Source organism: Protopterus annectens, chromosome 12.part0 (genome assembly GCF_019279795.1).
Source record: "Protopterus annectens isolate FY-2018-M chromosome 12.part0, PAN1.0, whole genome shotgun sequence".
Lineage (NCBI taxonomy): Eukaryota > Metazoa > Chordata > Ceratodontiformes > Protopteridae > Protopterus > Protopterus annectens.
In genome coordinates this window covers 22,472,392-22,495,564 of record NC_056746.1, presented here as the reverse complement: position 1 = coordinate 22,495,564, position 23,173 = coordinate 22,472,392, and the positions used below count along the sequence as shown (strand labels likewise).

Sequence of the window (23,173 nt, the reverse complement as noted above, 5' to 3'; positions counted from 1 at the left end):
AACTAGGAGCCATAATCAAAACTCCAAAAGATGTGGACATCCTACAATAGAGCCTCGCTGAGACAGATGCCTGGTGTCAAAGCCATGGCCTCAAGCTCAATGTCAAAAAGTGCATTGTCATCCCTTTTGGTAAAAACTCTGTACCCATGAACTACCACATAGGCGGTAGTCTACTTAACACCAAAAATGTGATGAGACCTTGTGACACAGGTGGACAGTAGTCTCTCCTTTGATAATCACATCGCCACAGTAGTCAGGGAATTCTTCTACGTGGCACACCTCATCACAAAAGGTTTCTCATCCTGAAAAAAAGCGGTCATTATTCCCCTCTACTCATCACTCATTAGACCCATTATAGAGTACAACGCCCCTTTTGGTATGTACCTCAGAAGGCATCTACAACAACTGGAAAGGTCACAGAAATTCCTCACAAAGAGGATTACCAGCCTCAAACAGATGCCCTACGCAGACTGTCTAAAAAAACTGCAGCTTTACTGCGCCACATATTGCCTACTCAGAGGTGATCTCTGCCTAACATACAAAGCTATGTCAAACCCAGAGCTTTTGGACATGCTCCACTTAAAGAAATCCCAATCCCTCAGAGCTACATGCTCTAGGGACCTAAACCTTGCCACCACAATAAACAGAACGTGCTGGAGGAAAAGAGTCCTGTCCCAGAGACTTCCCATACTCTGGAACAAACTACCTATCTATATCAAACAAAGCTCCTCATTAGCACTCTTCAAGAAAAATCTTGATGATTGGATGGGAGATAGGAAATTCACCCCGGGATCACTTCTGTGTCTCTGCTCGACAGTGGCACAGGAAAATAATTTTCTTGGGTGGCGAAAGCCAGGGTACCTTTTGGCTAGGCTTATATAGGCCCTAGGGCCAATAGCCTAGTACCTACCTATGAACCTATGTACCTTACCCCCAAACAGGGTTGTGCTATCACCTTGTTAGGATAAAGGCAGTAATAATTGAATGAACGAGATAAGAGCTAGAGACTGGAAGACCAGAGTGACTAATCTTAGTGCTTACCTGAGATTTTAAGAAGAGCAGATTCTCCAAATCTTCAGGGATGGATTTCTATTTCAGGGAGTTTTATAAATACTGGCAGGACACCAGATACCATAAGTCTCAGCTTATTTGCTTAAGAATTCTGGGCAAAGTCAACAACACATCTCATATTTCTCTTTTTCCCCATTCACCGCTCTAACCCTCTCATAAATTCCCTGTATACCTAAGTTATAAACCTTCTAGATACACCAGTTTGGAACAAGCTGCCTAAATAGAACCAATCGTCTACCATGCTCTGTCTGTCTTCTGCTATTACCACTATCCTCCTATAAACTTATTATTATCTGTCCTCCCCTCATACATAATTTTATAACTTACTTCACTATATATCTTGAATTCTGTACAAACCTATACAATACTAAAATCTCCCTTCCTACATAATTTTATAACTTACTTCATTGGATATCTTGAACTCCTTGCAAACCTTTCTTTTCTGAAATGTAAGAACACCAAACTTCTTTACAATGTTTTCCATTCTACAGTATCAATCCATTTATTTCCTGCAAGATTTTAGAGCTTCAAGAACTGTATAGACTAATAATTGTTGATGTAAATACTGTATATAGCTGCCTTGTAATGATGTTTGTTTTTTTGTATGAGAAAGGTAACTGTTGTTTTTCAAAGAAATGTCTGAAATTCACTTGTTAATAGAAATGTACTGTGATGGAGATTTTCTCCCTGGGCCTCTGCTGAAAATGAGCTCTGCTCAGTCGAACCTTCCCAGTCAACAAAGATCTTCTTCTTCTTTCGGCTGCTCCCGTTAGGGATTGCCACAGTGGATCATCTGTTTCCATTTCTTCCTGTCCTCTGCATCTTGCTCTGTCACACCGACCACCTGCATGTCCTCTATCACCACATCCATAAACCTTATCTTAGGCCTTCCTCTTTTCCTGTTACCTGGTAGCTTCATCCTTAGCATCTTTTTCCCAATATACTCAGCACCCCTCCTCAGCACATGTCCAAACCAACATAATCTTGCCTCTCTAGCTTTGTCTCCAAACCTTCCAACCTGGGCTGACCTTTTAATATACTTATTCCTAATCTTGTCTACCCTCGTTAAACCCTTTGCAAATCTTAACATCTTTAACTCTGCCACGTTCAGCTCTGACTCCTGCCTTTTTGTCAATGCCACTGTCTCCAACCCATATAACACAGCTGGTCTCACTACCTTCTTGTGGACTTTCCCCTTTCACTCTTACTGGTACTCATCTGTCACAAATCACTCCTGACATTCTTCTCCACCCTCTCCATTCTGCCTGTACTCTTTTCTTCACCTCTCTTCCACACTCACCATTACTCTGAACTGTTGATCCCAAGTATTTAAACTCATCCACCTTCACCACCTCTACTCCCTGCAGCCTCACCATTCCTCTATCCTCCCTCTCATTCACACACATATATTCTTAGTCCTGCTGACCTTCATTCGTCTTATAGATTCATAGGTTCATATGTTCATACTAGGCTATCTGCCCTAGGGCATTTATAAGCCTAGCCAGAGTGTGTTTGGCTTTTGCCACCCATTTTAAATTAATTTCGCTATGCCCTTTTTCGAGGTTAGTATACTGTGCCTCTGTCTAACAGTGACACAGAAGTGATACCCGGGGTAAACCTACGATCTCCCATCCACTCATCAAGATTCCTCTTGAAGAGAGTCAATGAGGGACTCTGCCTAACCTGGACTGGGATTTTATTCCAGAGTGAAGGGAGCCTCTGGGTTATGAATCTGTCCCTCCAGCATGTCCTATTTATTTCAATGCTGAGGTTCAAGTCTCTCGAGCACGTAGCTCGATGGGATTTGGATTTTCTGAGGTGCAGCATGTCCATTAATTCCGGGTTGGACATGGCTTTATACGTCAGGCACAGATCACCTCTGAGCAGGTGGTATGCCACTGAGTAGAGCTGGAGTTTCTTTAACCGGGCAGCATATGGCATCTGTCTGAGCCCTTTGATCCTCTTGGTGAGGAACTTTTGGGGTATTTCCAGTTGCTGCAGGTGTCTGGTAAGGTACATCCCAAAAGGGACATTGTACTCAATTATGGGCCTGATGAGGGATGAGTAAAGAGGCACGATGACCTCCCCTGATCTAGATGTGAATCCCTTCATGATTAGGTGGGCTATATAAAATGTTTTTCTAACCACTTTGGCCACGTGGTTGTCAAATGAGAGATTGCTATCAGCTTGGGTCCCCAGGTCCCTAATTACTTCTGTACTTAGTGGATTACCACCTATGTGGTAATTTGTGGGCACTTTGTTTTTGCCAAAGGGGATGACTATACACTTTTTGGCGTTTAGCTTGAGGCCATGGCTCTGGCACCAGTTATCTGTTTCTATGAGGCCCTTTTAGAGGATGCTTGTGTCGGCTGGAGAGTCGATTATGGCACCCAGTTTGCAGTCATCTGCGAACTTGGTCAGCCACAGTCTTTCCGTGTTGGCCTGTAACTCCGAGAAATATATACCGAACAAGAGAGGTCCCAGGACTGAGCCTTGTGGGATGCCACTTGTAACTGGCTTGGAGTCTGACATGGCTCCAGCAATTCTAACCATGAGGGTTCTGTCCTTGAGCCAGTTTGCAACCCATCTAGTGACATAGGGGTTTATATTTAAGCTGGTGAGCTTATCTATAATGCCCGAGTGGGGTATTGTATCGAAGGCTTTTGCGAGGTCCAGGTAGGCTGTGTGGACCACCTTCCCCTCGTCAATGGCCTTGGTGACTATTTCAAAGAAATCGACCAGGTTTAAGAGGCAGGATCTGCCCTTAACAAAGCCGTACTGGGTAGGATCCAGTGTCTGTAGGTCCCCAATATCTTTATTTATGAGGTCCATGATGATCCTTTCCATAGCTTTGCAGACCAAGCTAGTCAGACTTATGGGGTGATAGTTTCCAGGATCCTTTGAGGCACCACCTTTGTGGAGAGGGACCACTGTTGCTGTACGCCACGCTTTAGGTACATATCCTGTAGTAAGGCTGAGATTGAACAGTAGTTTTATGTTTGGGTTTAGCTCTTCTTGGAGTTCATGTAGGACGCAGCCCGGGACACCGTCTGGTCCCATTGATGCTGTGTTTTTGCTTTGGAGAGGGCGGCTCTTACCTGAGCATCTGAGATGTCAGGGGGGCAGCACTCTGCTGGGATAGATATTTGCCCTTTTGGTGGGGAGGGGGGGGAGAAGTTTGCGCTGAACCTGTCAGCTAGGATGTTGGCAATATCTGTGGGTTTGGTGTATTTTTTGTCATTTTGGACTAATTCTGAGCATATCTGGGAATTCCCACCCAGGTTCCTAACATAACTAAAGAAAGCCTTGTGATTATCCTTAGTGTCCTGTGCAATTTTTCTCTCGAAGCTGGCCTTGGACGATTTTATGAGTGCCCGTAGTTTTTTGCTAATACTGATCAGAGATGACTTCCCTTTTTGGGATTTTGCCCTATCATGTAGTAGCTTCCTCCTTCTATTGTATAGTTTGTTTATGGCTGGGGTCCACCAGACAGGACGTCTGCCTTTGGAGGATTGGGTCTTGGTTTTATTTGGGATTGCATGATCCATGCATTCCTGAAGGTGTTCATAGAATGCGTTTATAAAGGATTCTACGGTCTGGGCCGTATTTTCCATAGGCCCGGGGGCTTTGAAGGATTCCATCTCGGTTTTGAGGAGTGTGAAATTTGCTTTAGAGAAGTTTTTCACTGTGGTTTTCTGGGCAGGGGGTGGGGTCGGGATGTGAATATCCAGTGAGATTAGTTTATGGTCTGATCTTACCAGTGAGGGATACACTTCTGGTCTGGAGGATAGAGTCCCCATGTTGGTGATGATCAGGTCCAGTATGTTTTTCCCTCTTGTGGGAGTGGTAACAAGTTGTTCCATAGCATTTGAGTTTATAAATTCTAGGAACCTTTGGGCTAGGGTGTTGGAGCTAGAGTAATGCTCTCAGTCTATGTTTGGGTAGTTGAAGTCACCCAATATAATGGTGTTTGGAGAGATCTTCATATTTTCCAGTGTTCTCAGGAAGGCCGAGTGGGGTTCCTGGGTTTGGGAGGGTGGTCTGTAGCAGGCTATAAACTGGAAGGCAGTTTTACCCACTGTTAGTTGCACATGGATAGTCTCTGATGCTTCGTGCTGTGCCACCAACCTGGAGGTGTGGGTATCTTTGACGAATATTGATACTCCCTCTCCTTTTGTGGTTCGGTCCAGGTTTTGGGGCCGAAAAGCATGGTATGAGGTATAACCTGGTAGTGCTGGGGTGCTCTCGGGAGCCTTGAACCAGGCTTCTGTTACTGCACAGATATTGATGTTCTCCATGCTAAGAAGAGTTTCGAGTGCGTGCATCTTGAGGTTTAGACTTCTAGCATTGAGTAGCATTACTCTTAGTTTCTTATCCCTTGTGATACCTATGGAGGTGGGTTTGTCTTTTGAGCCTTGCCTAAAAAAGGCACTATGGGGGTAGCAAGAGCCTTTGCCAATATCTGAAAGCCCAGGGGTGACAGGTGCAAGCCATCCCTAGCAAAGCATCGTGGCTTGTTGAGCATGTCATCCCAGGTTGACAGGCATTTGATCCCCTTTGAATGACACCAATACTTAAGCCAATTGTTGAAATTGATCATCTTGTCTTCATATTGTGGCATCATTCTTCGTGAGGGTAAGATGCTACTCAAAGTCAGGGTCATACCGGCCTGGGCTACATGCTCAGAGAGCTCCTGTATGTCTCTTTTCATGTAGTCCAGGGAGGTACGTCTCAGGTCATTCACACCAGCATGGACAATGACTGAGTCATATTTGTACTTGCCTTGGAGTGACCTGAGTGCGTGTGTTATGTGGCGGATCCTAGCGCCCGACAGGCAGCTCACCATGACCTTCTCCTTGTTCAGCCTGGTGAGCGGGACGTCAGTGTGCCTGATGATAGAGTCACCTATTACAAGTGTATCAGGTGTGTTGTTTAGCCTTAAGGGCTGTGACTGTTTGGCACACTGGTTTTGTGAGCTATGTGTTGCACACTTTTTGTTTTGGGGTAGCGGTTGCTTGGGTGTCTGCTTTGGAGGTGTCTGCTGCTTAGGCAGATTTTTATTTAGAGCCTCCGAGTATGTTTTTGTGTGTTTATGTGTTTGGTTTGCTGTCGTGGTAGGTCTATGTGAGACTGGAATTGTAGTGAGTGTGGTTTCCTTCTCCTCCTGACTGGTTATGCCAGTACTGAGTTGAGAGAGCTTAGCCTCCAGTTTGGCTATATGGTTTCATCTCTCACATGTGTTGGAATTTGTTGGGAGGAGGAGAGGGTTGTCTGTGTACATGAGGCAGTTGTAACATTGCCTCAAGATTCCCAGATTCACCAGCTGGACTGGAGAGGAGATTGACAACTGACCTTTGGACATGCTAGAATAGTATTGGGAATTCCTTTATAATTGAAAAAAGGCCAGTGGGGAACAAGGTACTCAAGGGGAGTTTGTGAGGGTGTAGTGCTTTTAATTTTTTAGTGCTGACATATAATTGCTTTAGTGAGCAAGTGCCGGGTAACTTAAATGCAATGTGTTACAGGTAACTTAAATGCAAAAATGACAAACAGTAACTTTCTTTCAAGTGAAACAAGGAAATAAGATCATCTGGACCAACAGCTTTTCTGTTCTTCATTCTCTTCATAGCTATCCTTACTTCCTCCTTGCTAATCCACTGCTCTTCATGATTCACTATCCACACATCATCCCATCTTCTCTCTACAGCATATCTCCACCTCTCCAGGGTCTCCTCCAACTGTTCCCTACTCTCACTACAGATCACAATGTCATCTGCAAACATCATAGTCCACAGGGACTTCTGTCTGATCTAGTCTGTCAACCTTTCCATCACCATTGCAAATAAGAAAGTGCTCAGAGCTGATCCTTGATGTAATCTCACCTCCACCTTAAATGCATCCGTCACTCCTACCGCAGACCTCACCACTGTCACACTACCCTCGTACATATCCTGAACCACTCTTACATACTTCTCTGACACTCCCAACTTCCTCATAAAATACCACAACTCCTCTCTAGGCACCCTGTCATATGCTTTCTCTAAGTCCACAAAGACACAATGCAACTCCTTCTGACCTTCTCTGTACTTCTCCATCAACACTCTCAGAGCAAACATCGCATCTGTAGTGCTCTTTCCTGGCATGAAACCATACTGCTGGTCACTAATCATCACCTCCCTTCTTAACCTAGCTTCCACTACTCTTTCCCATAATTTCATGCTGTGACTGATCAATTTAATCCCTCTGTAGTTACTACAGCTCTGCACATCACCCTTATTCTTAAAAATCGGTACCAAAACACTTTTTCTCCATTCCTCAGGCATCCTCTCACTTTCCAAGATTTCATTAAACAATCTAGTTAAAAACTCCACTGCCATTTCACCTAAAAACCTCCATGCTTCCACAGGTATGTCATCTGGACCAACAGCTTTTCCGTTCTCCATCTTCTTCATAGCTATCCTTACTTCCTCCTTGCTAATCCACTGCTCTTCATGATTCACTATCTGCACATCATCCAACCTTCTCTCCCTCTGATTCTCTTCATTCATCAGCCCCTCAAAGTACTCTTTCCATCTGCTCAACACACTCTCCTCGCTTGTGAGTGTTTCCCTCATTATCCTTTATCATCCTTACCTGCTGCACATCTTTACTAGCTCTTTCCCTCGGTCTAGCCAGTTCTCCCTCCTTAGTGTCCAACCTTTTATAAACTCTTCATACGCCTTATCCTTAGCCTTTGCCACCTCTCTCTTTGCCATGCATCTCATCTCCTTATACTCCTATCTACTTTCTTTATCTCTCTGACAATCCCACTTCTCCTTCGCCAACCTCTTTCTCTGTATACTCTCCTGTACTTCTTCATTCCACCTCCAGGTTTCCTTGTCCTCCTTCCTCTGTCCAGATGTCACACCAAGCACCTTTCTAGCCATCTCTCTTACTAGCTCTGCTGTAGTTGCCCAGCTATTCGTAACTCTTCACTGTCACCCAGTGTCTGTCTTAACTCTTCACTGAACTCCTCACAATTACCCTTTTTCAATTTTCACCATTTGATCCTTGGTGTTGCCCTCACACTCCTCCTCCTCTTCTTAATCATCAATGTCATCCTACAAAGCACCATCCTATGCTGCCTAACTACACATTCCCCTGCCACCACTTTACAGTCTCCAATCTCCTTCAGACTGGCCCTTGTACATAAGATATAATCCACCTGTGTGCATCTTCCTCCACTCTTGTATGTCAGCCTATGCTCCTCCCTCTTGCTAAAATACATATTCACCACAGCCAACAAAGATAAATAATAATAATAATAATAATAATAATAATAATAATAACAATAATAATGTCAGAATAAAGTATCAACATCAGAAACACTTTTTATTAATATTATATTAATTAATTTAAAAAGTTAATATAATAACATGTTGCATCAACATGCATTTTTCGGCCAATATGAATTATGAGACTTTAATGGACTGATTGTCTGTAATCCTGAATGATTTACCAAAAAATCGATTTTTTTAATAAGAGACAGGGCAAAAATATGAGGCAAAAATCAGGGACATTCTGTGAAATTAGGGAGACTGCCAGAATGCATTGCTTCTGATGACTGCTACGCAGTCATTGTTCTGGTGTGGCAGTACTAATATCATACAATGTATTGCTATTTTCTGAAATTAGTATAAAACTACTATGGCTGTGGCTTATGATTTTGAGCATGTGTGTGTGTGTGTGTGTGTGTGTGTGTGTGTGTGTGTGTGTGTGTGTGTGTGTGTGTGTGTGTGTGTGTGTCTGTGAGGGGGCTGCAGTTCAAGTAACAAGATAGCTGTAATTTCTTTCACTTTCTGTCATAAACATCATTGGCACTGCCGTTATGCTTGTGTTTGGGGGGTTGTTACAATGCATTTAAGAGTAACAAGGCGGCCGTAATTTCTTTCACTTGCCATTACATATACCTTGCACATGAAAGGTAGTTATCTTTAGTGGTTTTGCAGGAGGAGGAGGTGTGTGAAAGCATCTTCTCATCGCCACAGTGACATGGTGAGTAGCATTGCCATTTCACAGTTCTTTACTGTTTTTTTTTTTTTTTTTTTGTGGCAGTCTGCATGGCTTCTTTGTCTCTGTGTGTCTTTCCATGTGCTCTGGTTTCCTCCAGCACCTCAAAGTAATGCACAAGCTAAAATAGTATTTACATTCTTTTAATTCAAGAACTTCACAGACTTGAATTGAAAGAACGAAAGTGCTCAATTAATTTTGGTGTATTTTCTTTTGGCTTTAGTGTTTCGGTATCAGTATGGATTAGTTTAAGGACTTTTTGATTTTTGAGTTTTGTTCAATGCCTTTTTGCTCTCAGATTTAAAATGGCATTTACCCAGCTTCCCTGAAGGTGAAAGTGCAGTTTGTGTTTATATGTGGGTGTATATGTACTTGTGAGTAAAATATATCACTGTTTTTTATCTGTGTACACACAGTAACACTGGGCACATACATTACTCTTCTGGGTAATACCAAAAATGCAGTTACCAAGTTATTATCTTTTAAAAATAAAGCATAAAATACATCAAAGAACATTCAGACCTTTAGAACTTCTAGGGGTCTGGTGGGTCTCACACATCAGACTGTATAAATGTATTTTGATGCGAACTTAGTGATGGCCTTTGCCATGAACTGACACACCCATTCTAAAACCAGCCCTGGTTAGAGATATGTACAGAAGGTTATTGTAGCTTGTGTGTAGGCCTAAGAATGGTGTGATTGTTACTTTAATGTTCCTCACAATTGGTGTGCACAGGAGATCATCATAGTTAGTGATGGGGCTGGGACAGTGTAGTTATTGTTTCTTTTACTTTTCTCATGCTACAGATGTGAACAAAGATGGTTACTAAAGCCTATGTAGGGGCGTTGTGCTGTCTATGAGCAGCAAGCTGGAATACATTACTGGGATAACTTTTTTTTTTTTTTCACTTTACAATTACACATCAGGCAAGGGTACAGATGGCTGCCTTTGAGGGCAGGGGTGAGGAGTGTGGAGGCACGCCATGTATATGTATGACAGCAGTCATTTGCAGCCCTTTAATGAACCTTTTGATTTCATCCCAATCTTAACACCAGGGGGATTCATAGACAGTGTCTTTTTTGGTGGGGGGAGGGGCAGGCACTCTTCCCAAATAGGATTTTTGTATCCTCTCAAACATTTATTATGATAGTTTAATTGTGAGCTACTATTTTGTCAGCTTTGAAGATTAACCCTTGAGGACCATTTATATCTTCACTGAAAGAAAAAAAAAGAATGAAATTATTTTCTTACTCGTATGATTTGTGTTCAGGCCACCACAGGATCAAAAGGGTGTGAATGCTCTAAAATGCACCTCACAGCATATTTAACCTTGGGCTTAGTTATGTTATTTCCTACACAATTATTACAATTATATTTTGATAATGTGTGTTGAAAGGATGGAAGGAAAATTAAAGTTGAACAGCAATACTGAATTTATTTTCTTAATCACAATCTTTGTTCAAACTGTCATTGAATGAAAAAGGTTGTATACATATATATATATATATATATATATATATATATATATATATATATATATATACAGAAATTAATTAAATAAATAAATAAAATAGACTTCAGATCAAAGAGAAGGCTGTGGCCTCTTGAAAAAGGTGAAAAGTAAAACAAAAATGAGAAGACAGAAAAAAATAAATTACATGGTGTGGTGAGCCCAGAATTGATTGAAAACAGGGGGTAGCACTGTAGAATGTGTGTAGGGGGTGAAACAATAAGCAGTTGGGATGTGCCATGGAGCCCTTCGCCTAGGGCACCATTTCAAATTAGGCCAGCCATATACATTAGGTTGTTGTAATGTGGCATCACTGTAACTAAATGCCAGTCACTGTCAATGTTCCTCTGTGAAATGGCCAATGCAGTGCGATACACAGACCTGTCAAATTGTAAGAACATTGTAGCTACAGTTGTGTATGTGCATACTGCTCCTAAAACCCAGGTACTAAAAGATTGCTTAGAAGGGGTAGCAGTGAAGGGTGATACTTAGAGTGAAAGTGGCCCTGTCCTTTTTTTTTCTTTTGCTCTTAAAGTAAGAGCTGAGGTTTGCCAGACTTGAGACTAGGAGTGGGTACTAGGTCAGCCAGCTATGGCTCTGCTTGCATTAAGATTCACTCACTCTTGTGAACTTGCATGAGCACCAGCAGACAACACTGAGCATGCCTGGGCAATTCAATATCACAAAATAGGGATGTCATGCAATATATATTACATTTATATTTAACATAGGCACTAATGAGCAAATCTGCTCTTAAAGCTGAACCTCTTGTAGTGCCTAGATGTAATGCCTTTTTTTCACACTTTTATTCTACCCTCATGCATCAACATTTTTAGTACAATGTGTTTCAAACCCTGACAAAGATTGTGCTGCTGGTTGTCCAGCAATTGCCAAAAACACAAAACAAGAAAAGTAAGACATTATTCTCAGAATGAGACCTAGAGTATGGCTGTGATTATAATGGCAATGTGTCTGGCAGGACTCCTTTATGCTGTAAGAAGTCATAATTCTTTCTTCGTTTACTGTCTATGGACTACTGGGATTGCCTGCTTGGGAACACCTATGAGGGTCCCCATTCTAAACTGGATGTCAGGCATTGATGTAGTGACCCACAGAGGTGCCATCTGACCTTCTGAGCCTCTGAAAAGAAGAGGTCAGAGTAAAGACACATAAGATGGATTGTAAATGCCTGCCCATTTTCTAGAGATCAGTGGTTTGCTGCTTGTAGGCTTATTACAAAATAGCTGTATTTTATATTGCAGCAGTTCAAGATGCCATAAAGGAGAATCATCTTCTGTACTGAAGGATGATGGAAAGGCTTTCCAGGCAGAGGATACATATGGCTTTACTTTTTCACTAAAATGGACTTGCTTTAGGACCTTTTTTATTTTTGCATTACTTCTGTGACAGGTGCATGCATGTAAGCCACCCCTACTGTGTTAAGTATGTTTAGGTGTACATGGATTTGTATTGGTACTAAAGTTGTTATGCTTTTTTCAGCATGACTGAACAATTATACAGGTACTATGTTTCACCATTTTGGTGGTAGGCCTGTTCAGAAAGGCAAATAGTCATACATCTCAGCTGTCCAGTTTTTCACAAATCCATCAGAAAATGCATGCTAAAACAAATCCTCTTATTGTAGCAACTTTCTAATGTTATAAGAGCAATATTTAAAATCTGTCCCTATTTTTGTGCCTTTGTCCTCCCATTATTTTAGGTTGTGTCCAGATTTCTTGAGCGAACAGGTTGAGCGGTATGTGAGTAGTGTCTCAAGATGATAACCCAGCACTTTGTAAGTAGAGTATCTTCCCTACACCTGAATGTAAGAGGCACATGAGATAACACATCATAAGAAGGTTCACCTGTGACTAGTTTGTTATGATAGCGCATAATAGCTAACCAACCTTTACATCTAAAGTACTTGTACTGCTAATCAATTTATTAGGTGTTTGCAAATGTACTTTTAATTTGTATGACATACTTATTCATATGTATATATTTTACGGTTGACATTTTGTATGACATTCATATGTATGTATTTTACAGTTGACATTTTGTATGACATACTTATTCATATGTATGTATTTTATGGTTGACATTTTGTATGACATACTTATTCATATGTATGTATTTTATGGTTGACATTTTGTATGACATACTTATTCATATGTATGTATTTTATGGCTGACATATTGTATGACACATTCATATGTATGTATTTTACAGCTGACATTTTATACTTTCCTTCTCTCTCGCCCTTCTTCCTTTGTCACTATTCTTTATTTTTAACTTATTGTGATATGTTTGTTATATCATTTCTTTTGTTTTGTAATTATGTACAGTAGCTGGCATGGTAGTGCCAGTAGGTAGGCCTGGCCTTACAGTTCCCCATCAGGCCTAGTCAGCCTCTATGTCTCCCCAGTCAACATTCAGGGTTGCCTCCACAGTGGCTGCATCGGAGGAGGGGGACAGTGAAATTATCACTTCTCCTGCCTCTAGAGTGGTTCATTGGCTGGGACAACCCTTATTTTCACTGGTTGCTCTGCAAAGGGTGGTACCTATGTGACCTGCAGTTTATTGTCAGAGGTGGTAATGGGGATCTGGTGAATCAGTGGCTAGATGATTACATCAGTCACCTGGGAAGACTCATCTTCTTACTAGTAGCCACATGCCTGACTCTTCCTGTCAGCAACATCTCATGCATGATCCAGTGGGAAGGGTGGACTGAGTATTGTCTGACCACCCCCTGGGGATCTCAAGAACAGATCAGTGTAGCCTTCCATTTTATGCCATTGACCTCCTTGTTTGTTTTCACGAGTGTTTTCCCTTTGCTTGCATTATGTCTTTAACACTGCTATCCTCCACCTTCTTCAGTGTGTCAGCACCTCCCATATGAGAAATGTGTCTCAGTATTGTGCTCCTGCTACATACCTTAAACATTTTAACATACCTTCACCTTCCCTTACATCCTTCCCAACTGTCCCTCTTGACAAAAAATAAAATAAAAATGGGACGTGTTCCACAAAAAAAGTGACCTTTCCTCCCTCTCCCCCTCACATTCTTGCCTTTCCTGATTTCATTGTGTGCTTTCCTCTGCTTTCTACTCCCTTTCTCCTACTGTCCTACACTCCCATTTTCACCCCTTAATAAAGCCAAAACAACTGATTTCAGCAATTCAGTGGCCCCTATAAATTATCAGGCCACTTTTCTCTTAGCACATGTGCACACAGCCTCTTCCATGACCATCTCTCCTTCATCAAGGGTTCTGCTATGGGGTGAGTGGGATTAGTAAGTAGTAACAGCTTGGGCAATGAGTCTTCATGTTGTTCATCAATAATGAGGTCTGAGCCACATTGCACCTACAGCACAACCTGCAGCAGGCTGACCACCATTGTGATGAGCATGTTTCTGAATTCCAGGCAATAATTTATTTTTTTATTGCCTGTACTTATAAATTTGTGTAAATAATTAGTCCACAGACTGCAATGTTCTAAACGTTGCTGTTACCATCTTTTCACCCTTTATCACTGCTGCTCATTATAATATTTAAATTGTAATTTGATAGCCTGTGTACTGTGATGTTCAAAATGTTATTTTGGATACTTTTTATGTTTAGCACTGTTTGTGCATTTTTCATTTTATCATTGTATGTCATACTACTATTTTGTATTTGTCTTAGGCCTGAGTTGTGGCTGAAAAGGATCTTTGCACCAGTCTACCTAGCTGGTTAACAAAATGAAATAAATTTAGATTAAACACAGTTAAATGAATCACTAGCTACAATGTTTAGAATTCCGGTAAATGCAGTCAATTTTTGTTGAAATTTAAGCCTGATCTCCTTGTCATTAATAGTGGAAAGTATAGTGCATACACTGGGAAAAGATATTTAAAAAGTTTCAGAATTTAATGAAAAAAAAAACATGAAAGACCTTAAAAGACCTGCTTGACAGGGGCACAGGAAAATAATTTTCTTGGGTGGTGAAAGCCAGGGTACATTTTTGGCTAGGCTTATATAGGCCCTTGGGCCAATAGCCTGGTACCCTCCTATGAACCTATGAACTCTAGTGAGAATGAATGCTGTGTTATTCTACATAACTTCAGAAAAATAGTCACTAATGTAAATATTAATAACCTTTTAGTTATATGCATGACACATGCAGTGTGGAAGACTTAGTAGTTTTTTTGTTTGCAGTTTTTGGTTTGTCCATTAAAAGTATCACACCATTTATTTTGCTTGCTTGTGATTCAAGAAAATACAAAACTCTAAGATATCTGCATATCCAAGGTTAAGAACAAAAAGATAAGAACAATGCAGTGCCGATCTGGCTGTGCTGGACAGTGGCGCAGGGAACTAATCTAAGGGGGTGGCGAAAGCCAACAAATTCTGGCTAGGCTTATAAATGCACTCGGGCAGATAGCCTAGTACTTACCTATGAACCTATGAACAAAAATTATCAACAAGCAGGTGAGGCATGAGGTGAAAACCATGGTTACATAACAGGCAGACGAGAGAGGCTTGGGTAGGAATGCATGAGAAGGAAATGAAAACAACACAAGAAATGTCCACTGAAAAATAAAGGAACGAAATAAGAAAGAAAGATCGGCACTGCAGCATCTGAAATTGTTTTCTAAGTGGGGAATTGGTAGTCATTTAAGAATTAAAGAGAGAATGTTTACTTAAAAGGAGAGTAACTTATCAGAGTGAAATTTGCTGTTGAGTCTAAAAAACAGAAAGCCTGCCAGAAAGTTATAACCCCGATAAAGTCTAACACCATAAAGAATGTTGTCATTGCAATGTTGGTGTTATTCTCTGCCTTTAACACCGTACTGAACACTTCAGAGAACTTTAGTACAGCAGGCATAGTAAGATAACATGCACAGACAACAGCTTTTCAGATATGTTGGCAAAAACTGACTGGATAGCAGTGGATGATCTGCATATTTCTTGTAAGTTCCATTTTTAAACTATAGGTGTTAGCCTAGCTATTTTGAAGATGGGTAGACTGCAACCAGTCTATAGGATAAGACTGAAGATGCATTTTAGGAGCTTTAGAAATATGTGACAAAGTAACTGGGAAAAGATCTTAAGTAAGCTGAACAAACCTAAAGAAGTTTGGACAGATGTGTAAATATAAGAATGATACTGCAGGGAAAAAAATCATTTAAAAAATCATTAGTATATGAAGTTTGTTCCATAAACTTTATGCATTTATTTGTGTTTACTGGGCAAGTATCTAGCCAATTAAACTTTATGTATTTATTTGTGTTTACTGGGCAAGTATCTAGCCAATTTTTGGTAAAAACTGATCACTTATGGCCAGTATCTGCATTCTGAGCCAATGTACAACAATCACGCATTGTAAATTAATTGATTTTTTATTTGTTTTGAGCAGGGTATATCTGGAACAAAATATGCAGATACAGTCAAGGTCACTGTGATACTCCAGATCATCAGGAAAAAAGTCAAAGTAAAAAGAAGATATGTTTTTATAAAATAGAAAGATGAACATAACCTATATGTTGAAGTCAGCTGGCAGGAAAAAAAATTCAGCAGTGATGGAGATAAGTAGGTACAAATCTTTCTTTGAAAGAAAAGAACTGAAAACTGAGTCATATAAATTATAATATGTGGTCAAATATCTAATTGGTTGCCATAGTATCTTATAAAGTGATAGTGGGAGGCAGAGGATGTCCTATGTACCCCATACAAACAGATGATCGAAGGGTTGTGTGCAGAAAAACATCACTTCATTCCCTTTTTGGAAGTGACATTTATATAATGCATGTAAACAAGTGTTTTTAATAATTTAGGTTACATAAATAAGTAAGCTAATTTGCAGAATGGGGCAGGTTATATAACCTGACTTTTTTTTTTCTCTGTTGTTGGTGCAACTTTGAAAACTAACTGTTGACTAAATATCAGTAATAGACTAGTTTGGCAGAGAAAAGGCTATTATTTCCATATGAATTTTTAAGTGAATTTGATTCAGAAATAAACCTGTGTAACTAAATATAGGCAGTGGCTTCTCTGACCCTTTACAGGGAAGAATGGCAGTGTATGGTAAAGGTCAGCTACAGCTTATGCAACTGATACTATATACATGAGGATGGCCATATGTCAGATGTACAACAGTACCATGGCGTACATTGGAAACAGTAAAACCATTGTCTATGAAATTCCAGTACAACAACCTTGCCTTTCCCTCAGACATTCTGTCACCACTGGCTTGAGGAAGTGGAGATGATGAGGCAGCTTGAAAGACTGGGTGAGATATGGCAATCCTCATTCATGCCCAAGCCTCCTTTTGCTTGACAGGAATGCAGTGCTAATAATAGCCCCAATGGGAGTCCAGATAATTAATTGAGGGTGTAGTTATCATGCTAATTATTGTCAGAGATCTTAACCTCTAAATGGGAGCTGGCAAATGAAGGGAACACACCAAATTTACATATTTAAACATTTATATCACTCATAAAAAGAATGTTAACTAATCTCTTCAGTCTTAAATACTATCACCGAAGGAAAGTGCATGTGTCAGAAATGTTCTGAAATTATCACCATAGACATTTGTGATACTATTAGTAAAGGAAATAAAGTGTGTAGAAATTGTGTTACTGTGTTACGAAACAAGCTACACAACTGCAGAATATCTACAACAGCATGAAATCCACGCAAGGCATATCTGACACCAATTTACACTCCTTTAGACAGCAAACAATGCAGATCTTTGGGATTAATCAAGAAAGCAGCATTGTGTTTATATCACAGCTTATAAACAAAATTATAGTGAAAATGACATAGTCACCTCATCGAATACTGTTTAGAAAGTCTGAAACACTTAAAACTCCTAAGTGGCATATAATTCTGAAAATGCAGTATCATTTCATACATTTAATTTGAGCACAATTCCCTGTGAAATAGTAAACATATATACAAATCTCATATTTTAGTCATGAATAAACGGATGATGACTTACAGATACCTGTAGCTGCTTGCAGAGCAGCCAGAGGAGGACGTAGGAGTAAGTATGTAACTTGCTCAAAGCTGTATGAAACATTGGTAAAAAAAACAGATATTCTTATTTACTCTAAGCTTTAGGGTGTAATTATTCACAAAAAAGCTGAGCCATTTCTATTACAGAAGAAAAGATAAATGAAATCCGTGATCAAGAAAATAAAGGGAGACCAAAAACATCACTATTTGGAAAACTGATGTCCCCCAAATGAAATCAGGTTAGTTATTATGTCCTACGCAGGTTCCGCTGCCACATACTTTAAGCAAATTCGATGATTTAATCTCCACACTTTGTAACAGACACTAGCATATATGACTATTATTTCATGCAAATGCATCATGTAAACCGAGATTGCTTGTGTTAAAAATATTCAGACATAAAGCAATGTAGAGAATAACGAATTTCATTTTCGCAGCACGTCTTTTGCACAACACAAAAGGTATTGTTCGTGTATAGCGCTATTTCATACAAAATAATGTGTGGCTCCTTCAAGGAAGTAACTCAAGCATTTGGCAAACGAACGGGCAAAAAAATACTTAATCAATAAATCAATATGCACAAAGATTTTGCTTCATAGGCCTTTCTTCCATGTTGCAACTATGTCTCTGAACCTGATAACAGACTCTCATCTCTCAGAGCTTAGAAGTAAATATGCTTCCCTGTGCATTGACTATGCTGAGGACAGGAAGAGAAGAACTACTATAACCCTACCCATCTGCCCCACAGAATAATCCTGTGTCTACTGGATATCTAACCGCAGTTCTGCCAAGACGTCAGGTTTCATTTTAGCCTTATGTATTTTATGGAGCTAACAATGACAGTTTGTATAAGGTATGATTTTTCAATATCCCAACTGTTACTTAATATCTCTAAGAGCTCCAAGGGGCTCTTTGTCAACACTAAAGGGGATGACTCGAACGGATAGTTGCAAAGTAAATCCATTGGGATCACTCAGTTATATCCATGATCGAGGTGCTGAAATCACCTGCCAGCACAGGCATGCTTGCTGCTAACCACTGGCCACCAGACTGTCAGCGAAATAATTCTGTTTAGATATGAAGGGAAGTCGGTCAGTGGTGTAGTTAGAAAACTACTTTGATAAGATTTATCATCAGTTTGATTTCAACTTTCCAGCATTTGTTGTAGTTTAATTTGCAAATATGTTTTATCATTTATTCACGACACACTGTTTTTTACAAATGACAGAGAGAGACTAGGAAGCAGTGTGAATACTTCTAGGATAGTTAATAACAAAAAAGAATAGCTTTCAAACAATGCACTTGCCTAACAGACTATTGCAGAGGATTAAGGCTATGAGCTGCTAATGAGATAAATCCTGTATTCCTGAGTTTGATTCTCACAGTCTTCATTTGTTTACCATTTTGACACTAAGCAACACTTAACCTGACACTGCTCCCAAATATTCACTAAAACAGCACCTGTGCTGAGAAGGATAACCTGGTTATTAAACACATAAAAAAATCCCTTCCCTAATGTTATAGTTCAGTGTGCATGTGTCTGACATACGAGAAAGAAACAGACTGTCTTGAGTGTAAGTGGTAGCAATCAAGAGACAAACACACACACACACGCGCACACGATACACAATATTTGAAGTATGTTAGATAGGTAGTCCTTACTTTAAAAATACTCCTCTGCTTTAAAAGAACTATTACCTGTTACTTCATTAACACAATGTCTTCATTTCTAGCTAGCATAACCTAAATCTGTTGGTTCCATACACCTGAACTCCTGTTACACAGGTAAGTTAGTGAGTTTCCCAGCCTATATATTACTCCTTCCAGTGTCAGTGAAGATACACACATTCTGTGGTATATTTGCGCAAAGCACAATACATTAATCATCTCTTAGCATTTCAGCTAGCTTGCAGGATCCCCATTTTGCAAGAGATATTCTTGTTACCTCAGACACAGGAGTCGTGACATCCCAAATCATGTTCTGCTATGTTCTCCACCTCTCCTAGACCACTCTGATGAGAACACTGTACTGTGTACGCATTCATTTCTCTTTCCATTAATTTTTCTTTTTCCCAGTGCAGAAGAAACTAACACATTCCACTGCATTTATGCACAACATCCTATCCTGCACTTCTTTGTCTTATATTGTTTATCAAACAAGGTCATTTAAAATGATGGTAATATATGCATTTCCTGGTACAGTGGTAAGGCTACAGAATGTTTCAGTATGTATAGCCAGTTAAAATTATATTATAGCCAGATAATTAGTGGTCACAAACCATTTGAGTCACTACTTGTGTTCACTGAACTTGTTTCTCATGTACTTCTGCAAACAAAGTGCCAGCTGTCTAACGGGACACAAGCACAGTGACCCTTAGTATTACCGGACAGACAAGGACAACACAATAAAGTAGAGTGAGCCATGAAAGCAAATGTTTTAAAATTAAAAATGAAACTTTTATTACCAGTAAATTAATGACAGGCCATCAAAATGTTCAGGATCTCTTCTTGCTGGCTTCAGATGGGACATTGCATCCAGACCAAAATTATGCTGGGGCAAACACAGTCTGCTGTCGTTGTAGTGTGAAGGTTTTGAAAATGAGTTTCCTCTTCAGCTCTCACGAACCAAACTGACAAAGCATTTCTGTGTTTGTGTGGTTAGAAAGAAGTTGTTGCTATGTGATTGCTGTTTGTGTGGTTGTAAATGTGTGGGTAAGAGTATGTTTGTCTTTCTTCATCTCCCTCTGTAACCAATCCAACAAAACAAAATAGGAGGTCACTCAGCTACAAGGTCAGCCAGCTGCCTATGCTAATCCTAACTGGGCATGTGACCACATCCTGACTCAGCTTTCCACTTTAATCATCTCAAAGTCCCTCACTCCTGTCATCTATGAGTGAGTCCTGCTGTGTGAAGCTCAGGCCGAGGGTGCACTGCCAGGATGAAGGGATAGAGCGATGCTGGTGAAGATGAGCTTGTACTATCCTGAAGGGGAAAGCAGTTGTGTCCTCACATCTAATCCTGAACAGTGAGGGCTGATACAATATATTATAAAGGCGCCAAGTCAGATCTCACCGGAAACATGAGGACAATTCTGCAGTCATACACGGATACTCCTGCCAATTATGCTTAACTGTGCAGCAGATAAAAACAAACCATGCTGTTCCCATTTTCAGTAATGCTGATTTCCCTGGGATCTGTAAAACAGAATTTAGGGTAGTGCATCAGTAACTACAGTGTTAGACATAGTAATGTACTTTACAGTCTATGTAGTAAGAATACTACCATAATTATTCTATGGAAATATTCCAGTGTTGCTTCATATTACCTGCTATATAACTACAAATCACATTCGTTAAAATAAGCAAATTATACAGAAAGCAATTTATATATGAATGACTTAATAAAAATTATGGAGTGGACAGAAAGCATACTAGATCCGGACTTGGCCAGTACTTGTAATCAGAGGCATTATTAAATGAGAAATGCAGGCCAGTTGAATTAACTTTAAAAATTACGCAACATTTGATGAGAGTCATGTTAGATTTCTCGATCTTCACATTGTACTTCAGGTGATACTGTTATTACATATTAACAGCATTTCTCCACCCTTTGTCACTCATTACCTTAATATGACATGCTTTTCTGGTATGCAATACCTAATTTTAGAATATGTACAGGGATCAATAACAACAGCATGCTGACAATTGTACGCAGCATGTAAATGCTAGAAATGGAAACTACTTCTTCTTCTTTGGGCTTTTCCCTATTAGAGGTCACCACAGGGGAACTCTGAAATGGAAACTAACTTTTGTAAATTTAGTTTTAGGAATTTATTGTAACCATAATATTTACGACAAGTGAAGACTTTATATATGTTTTTTTATAAGCCCCAATTGATTTTCTGTACAACTCCTACATATATATATATATATATATGTGTGTGTGTGTGTGTGTGTGTGTGTGTGTGTGTGTGTGTGTGTGTGTGTGTGTGTGTGTGTGTGTGTGTGTGTGACACTGCATGTGTATCTATATCTATATCTAGGTATATATCTATCTGGTCTGCAAGGCTATGGAGCGCATCATCATGGAACTCATTAACAAAGACATTGGAAACCTCCAAACACTTGACCAGACCCAGTTTGGCTTTGTTAAGGGCAGATCATGCCTACTAAACCTGGTTGTCTTCTTCGAGACAGTTACCAAGGCCATAGACGAGGGAAAAGTGGTTCACACAGCCTACCCTGATCTCGCCAAGGCGTTCGACACCATTCCTCACTCGGGTATTATAGAAAAACTCACCAGCCTGAACATAAACCCCTACATCACAAGATGGGTTGCCATCTGGCTTACAGACAGAACTCACATGGTAAGAATAGCGGGCTCCAGGTCTGATTCTAAACCAGTCACAAGTGGTGTCCCGCAAGGCTCGGTTCTGGGACCCCTACTGTTCGGCATATATTTCTCAGAAGTACAGGCAAACACAGGAGGACTATGGCTAACCAAGTTTGCCAGTGACTGCAAACTGGGAGCCATAATTGACTCTCTGGATGACAGGGACATCCTCCAAAAAGGCCTTACTGAGACAGACACCTGGTGTCAAAGTCATGGCCTCAAGCGAAATGCCAAAAAATACATAGTCATCCCGTTTGGGAAAAACAAAACGCCCACAAATTACCACATAGGCGGCAGCCCCCTTAATACAGAAGAGGTAATAAGAGATCTGGGGACCCAGGTAGATAGTAATCTTTCCTTTGACAATCATATTGCCAAAGTAGTTAGGAAATCCTTCTATGTGGCCCATCTAATTACTAAAGGGTTCGCATCTAGAAATAAAGAGGTTATAGCGCCCCTCTACTCGTCACTCATCAGACTCATCATAGAGTACAATGCCCCATTTGGGATGTACCTCACAAGACACTTCCAACAGCTTGAAAGACCACAAAAGCACCTCACCAAGAGGATTACTGGCCTCAAACATATGTCCTATGCAGCCCGACTGAAAAAACTCCGGCTGTACTCAGTGGCATATCGTTTACTCAGAGGTGATCTCTGCCTGACTTACAAAGCCATGTCCATCTCAGAACTGATGGACATGCTCCACCTAAAGAAATCCAAGTCACTGCGAGCCACACGCTCTAGTGAGCTAAACCTCGCCATAACAGTAAATAGAACATGCTGGAGGGATAGATTCCTGTCACAGAGACTCCCCATGCTTTGGAACAAAATTCCAAATTACATCAGGCAGAGCCCCTCACTAACACTCTTCAAGAGAAACCTTGACGAGTGGATGGGTAACAGAAAATACACCCCCGGGATCACTTCATTGGCTTTACTTGACAGAGACTCAGTTAATTAATCAATGGGGTGGCGAAAGCCGACACACTCTGGCTAGGCTTATAAATGCCCTCGGGCAGAGAGCCTAGTGCCTACCTATGAACCTATGAACCTATGATATACACATGTGTGCAGCATTGTATCCATGCAGTGATGATATGTAAGTGTACCTGGGTGTATGTACAGTATATGCATGAGTTAGTGCATGAT

General features: G+C 40.4%; 1 protein-coding gene across 1 annotated transcript in view; it reads right to left on the bottom strand.

Annotated features, from left to right (window-relative positions):
* Positions 1 to 20,494, bottom strand: part of LOC122816340 (syntaxin-binding protein 4-like) — an 869,603-nt gene extending 849,109 nt beyond the window's left edge. Inside the window, exon 1 of the mRNA XM_044089066.1 lies at positions 20,094 to 20,494. Coding sequence (XP_043945001.1) covers positions 20,094 to 20,158 — 65 coding nt within the window. The 5' untranslated portion in view covers positions 20,159 to 20,494. The remainder of the gene's footprint in view (positions 1 to 20,093) is intronic.
* Between the last annotated feature and the right edge of the window lie 2,679 nt (positions 20,495 to 23,173).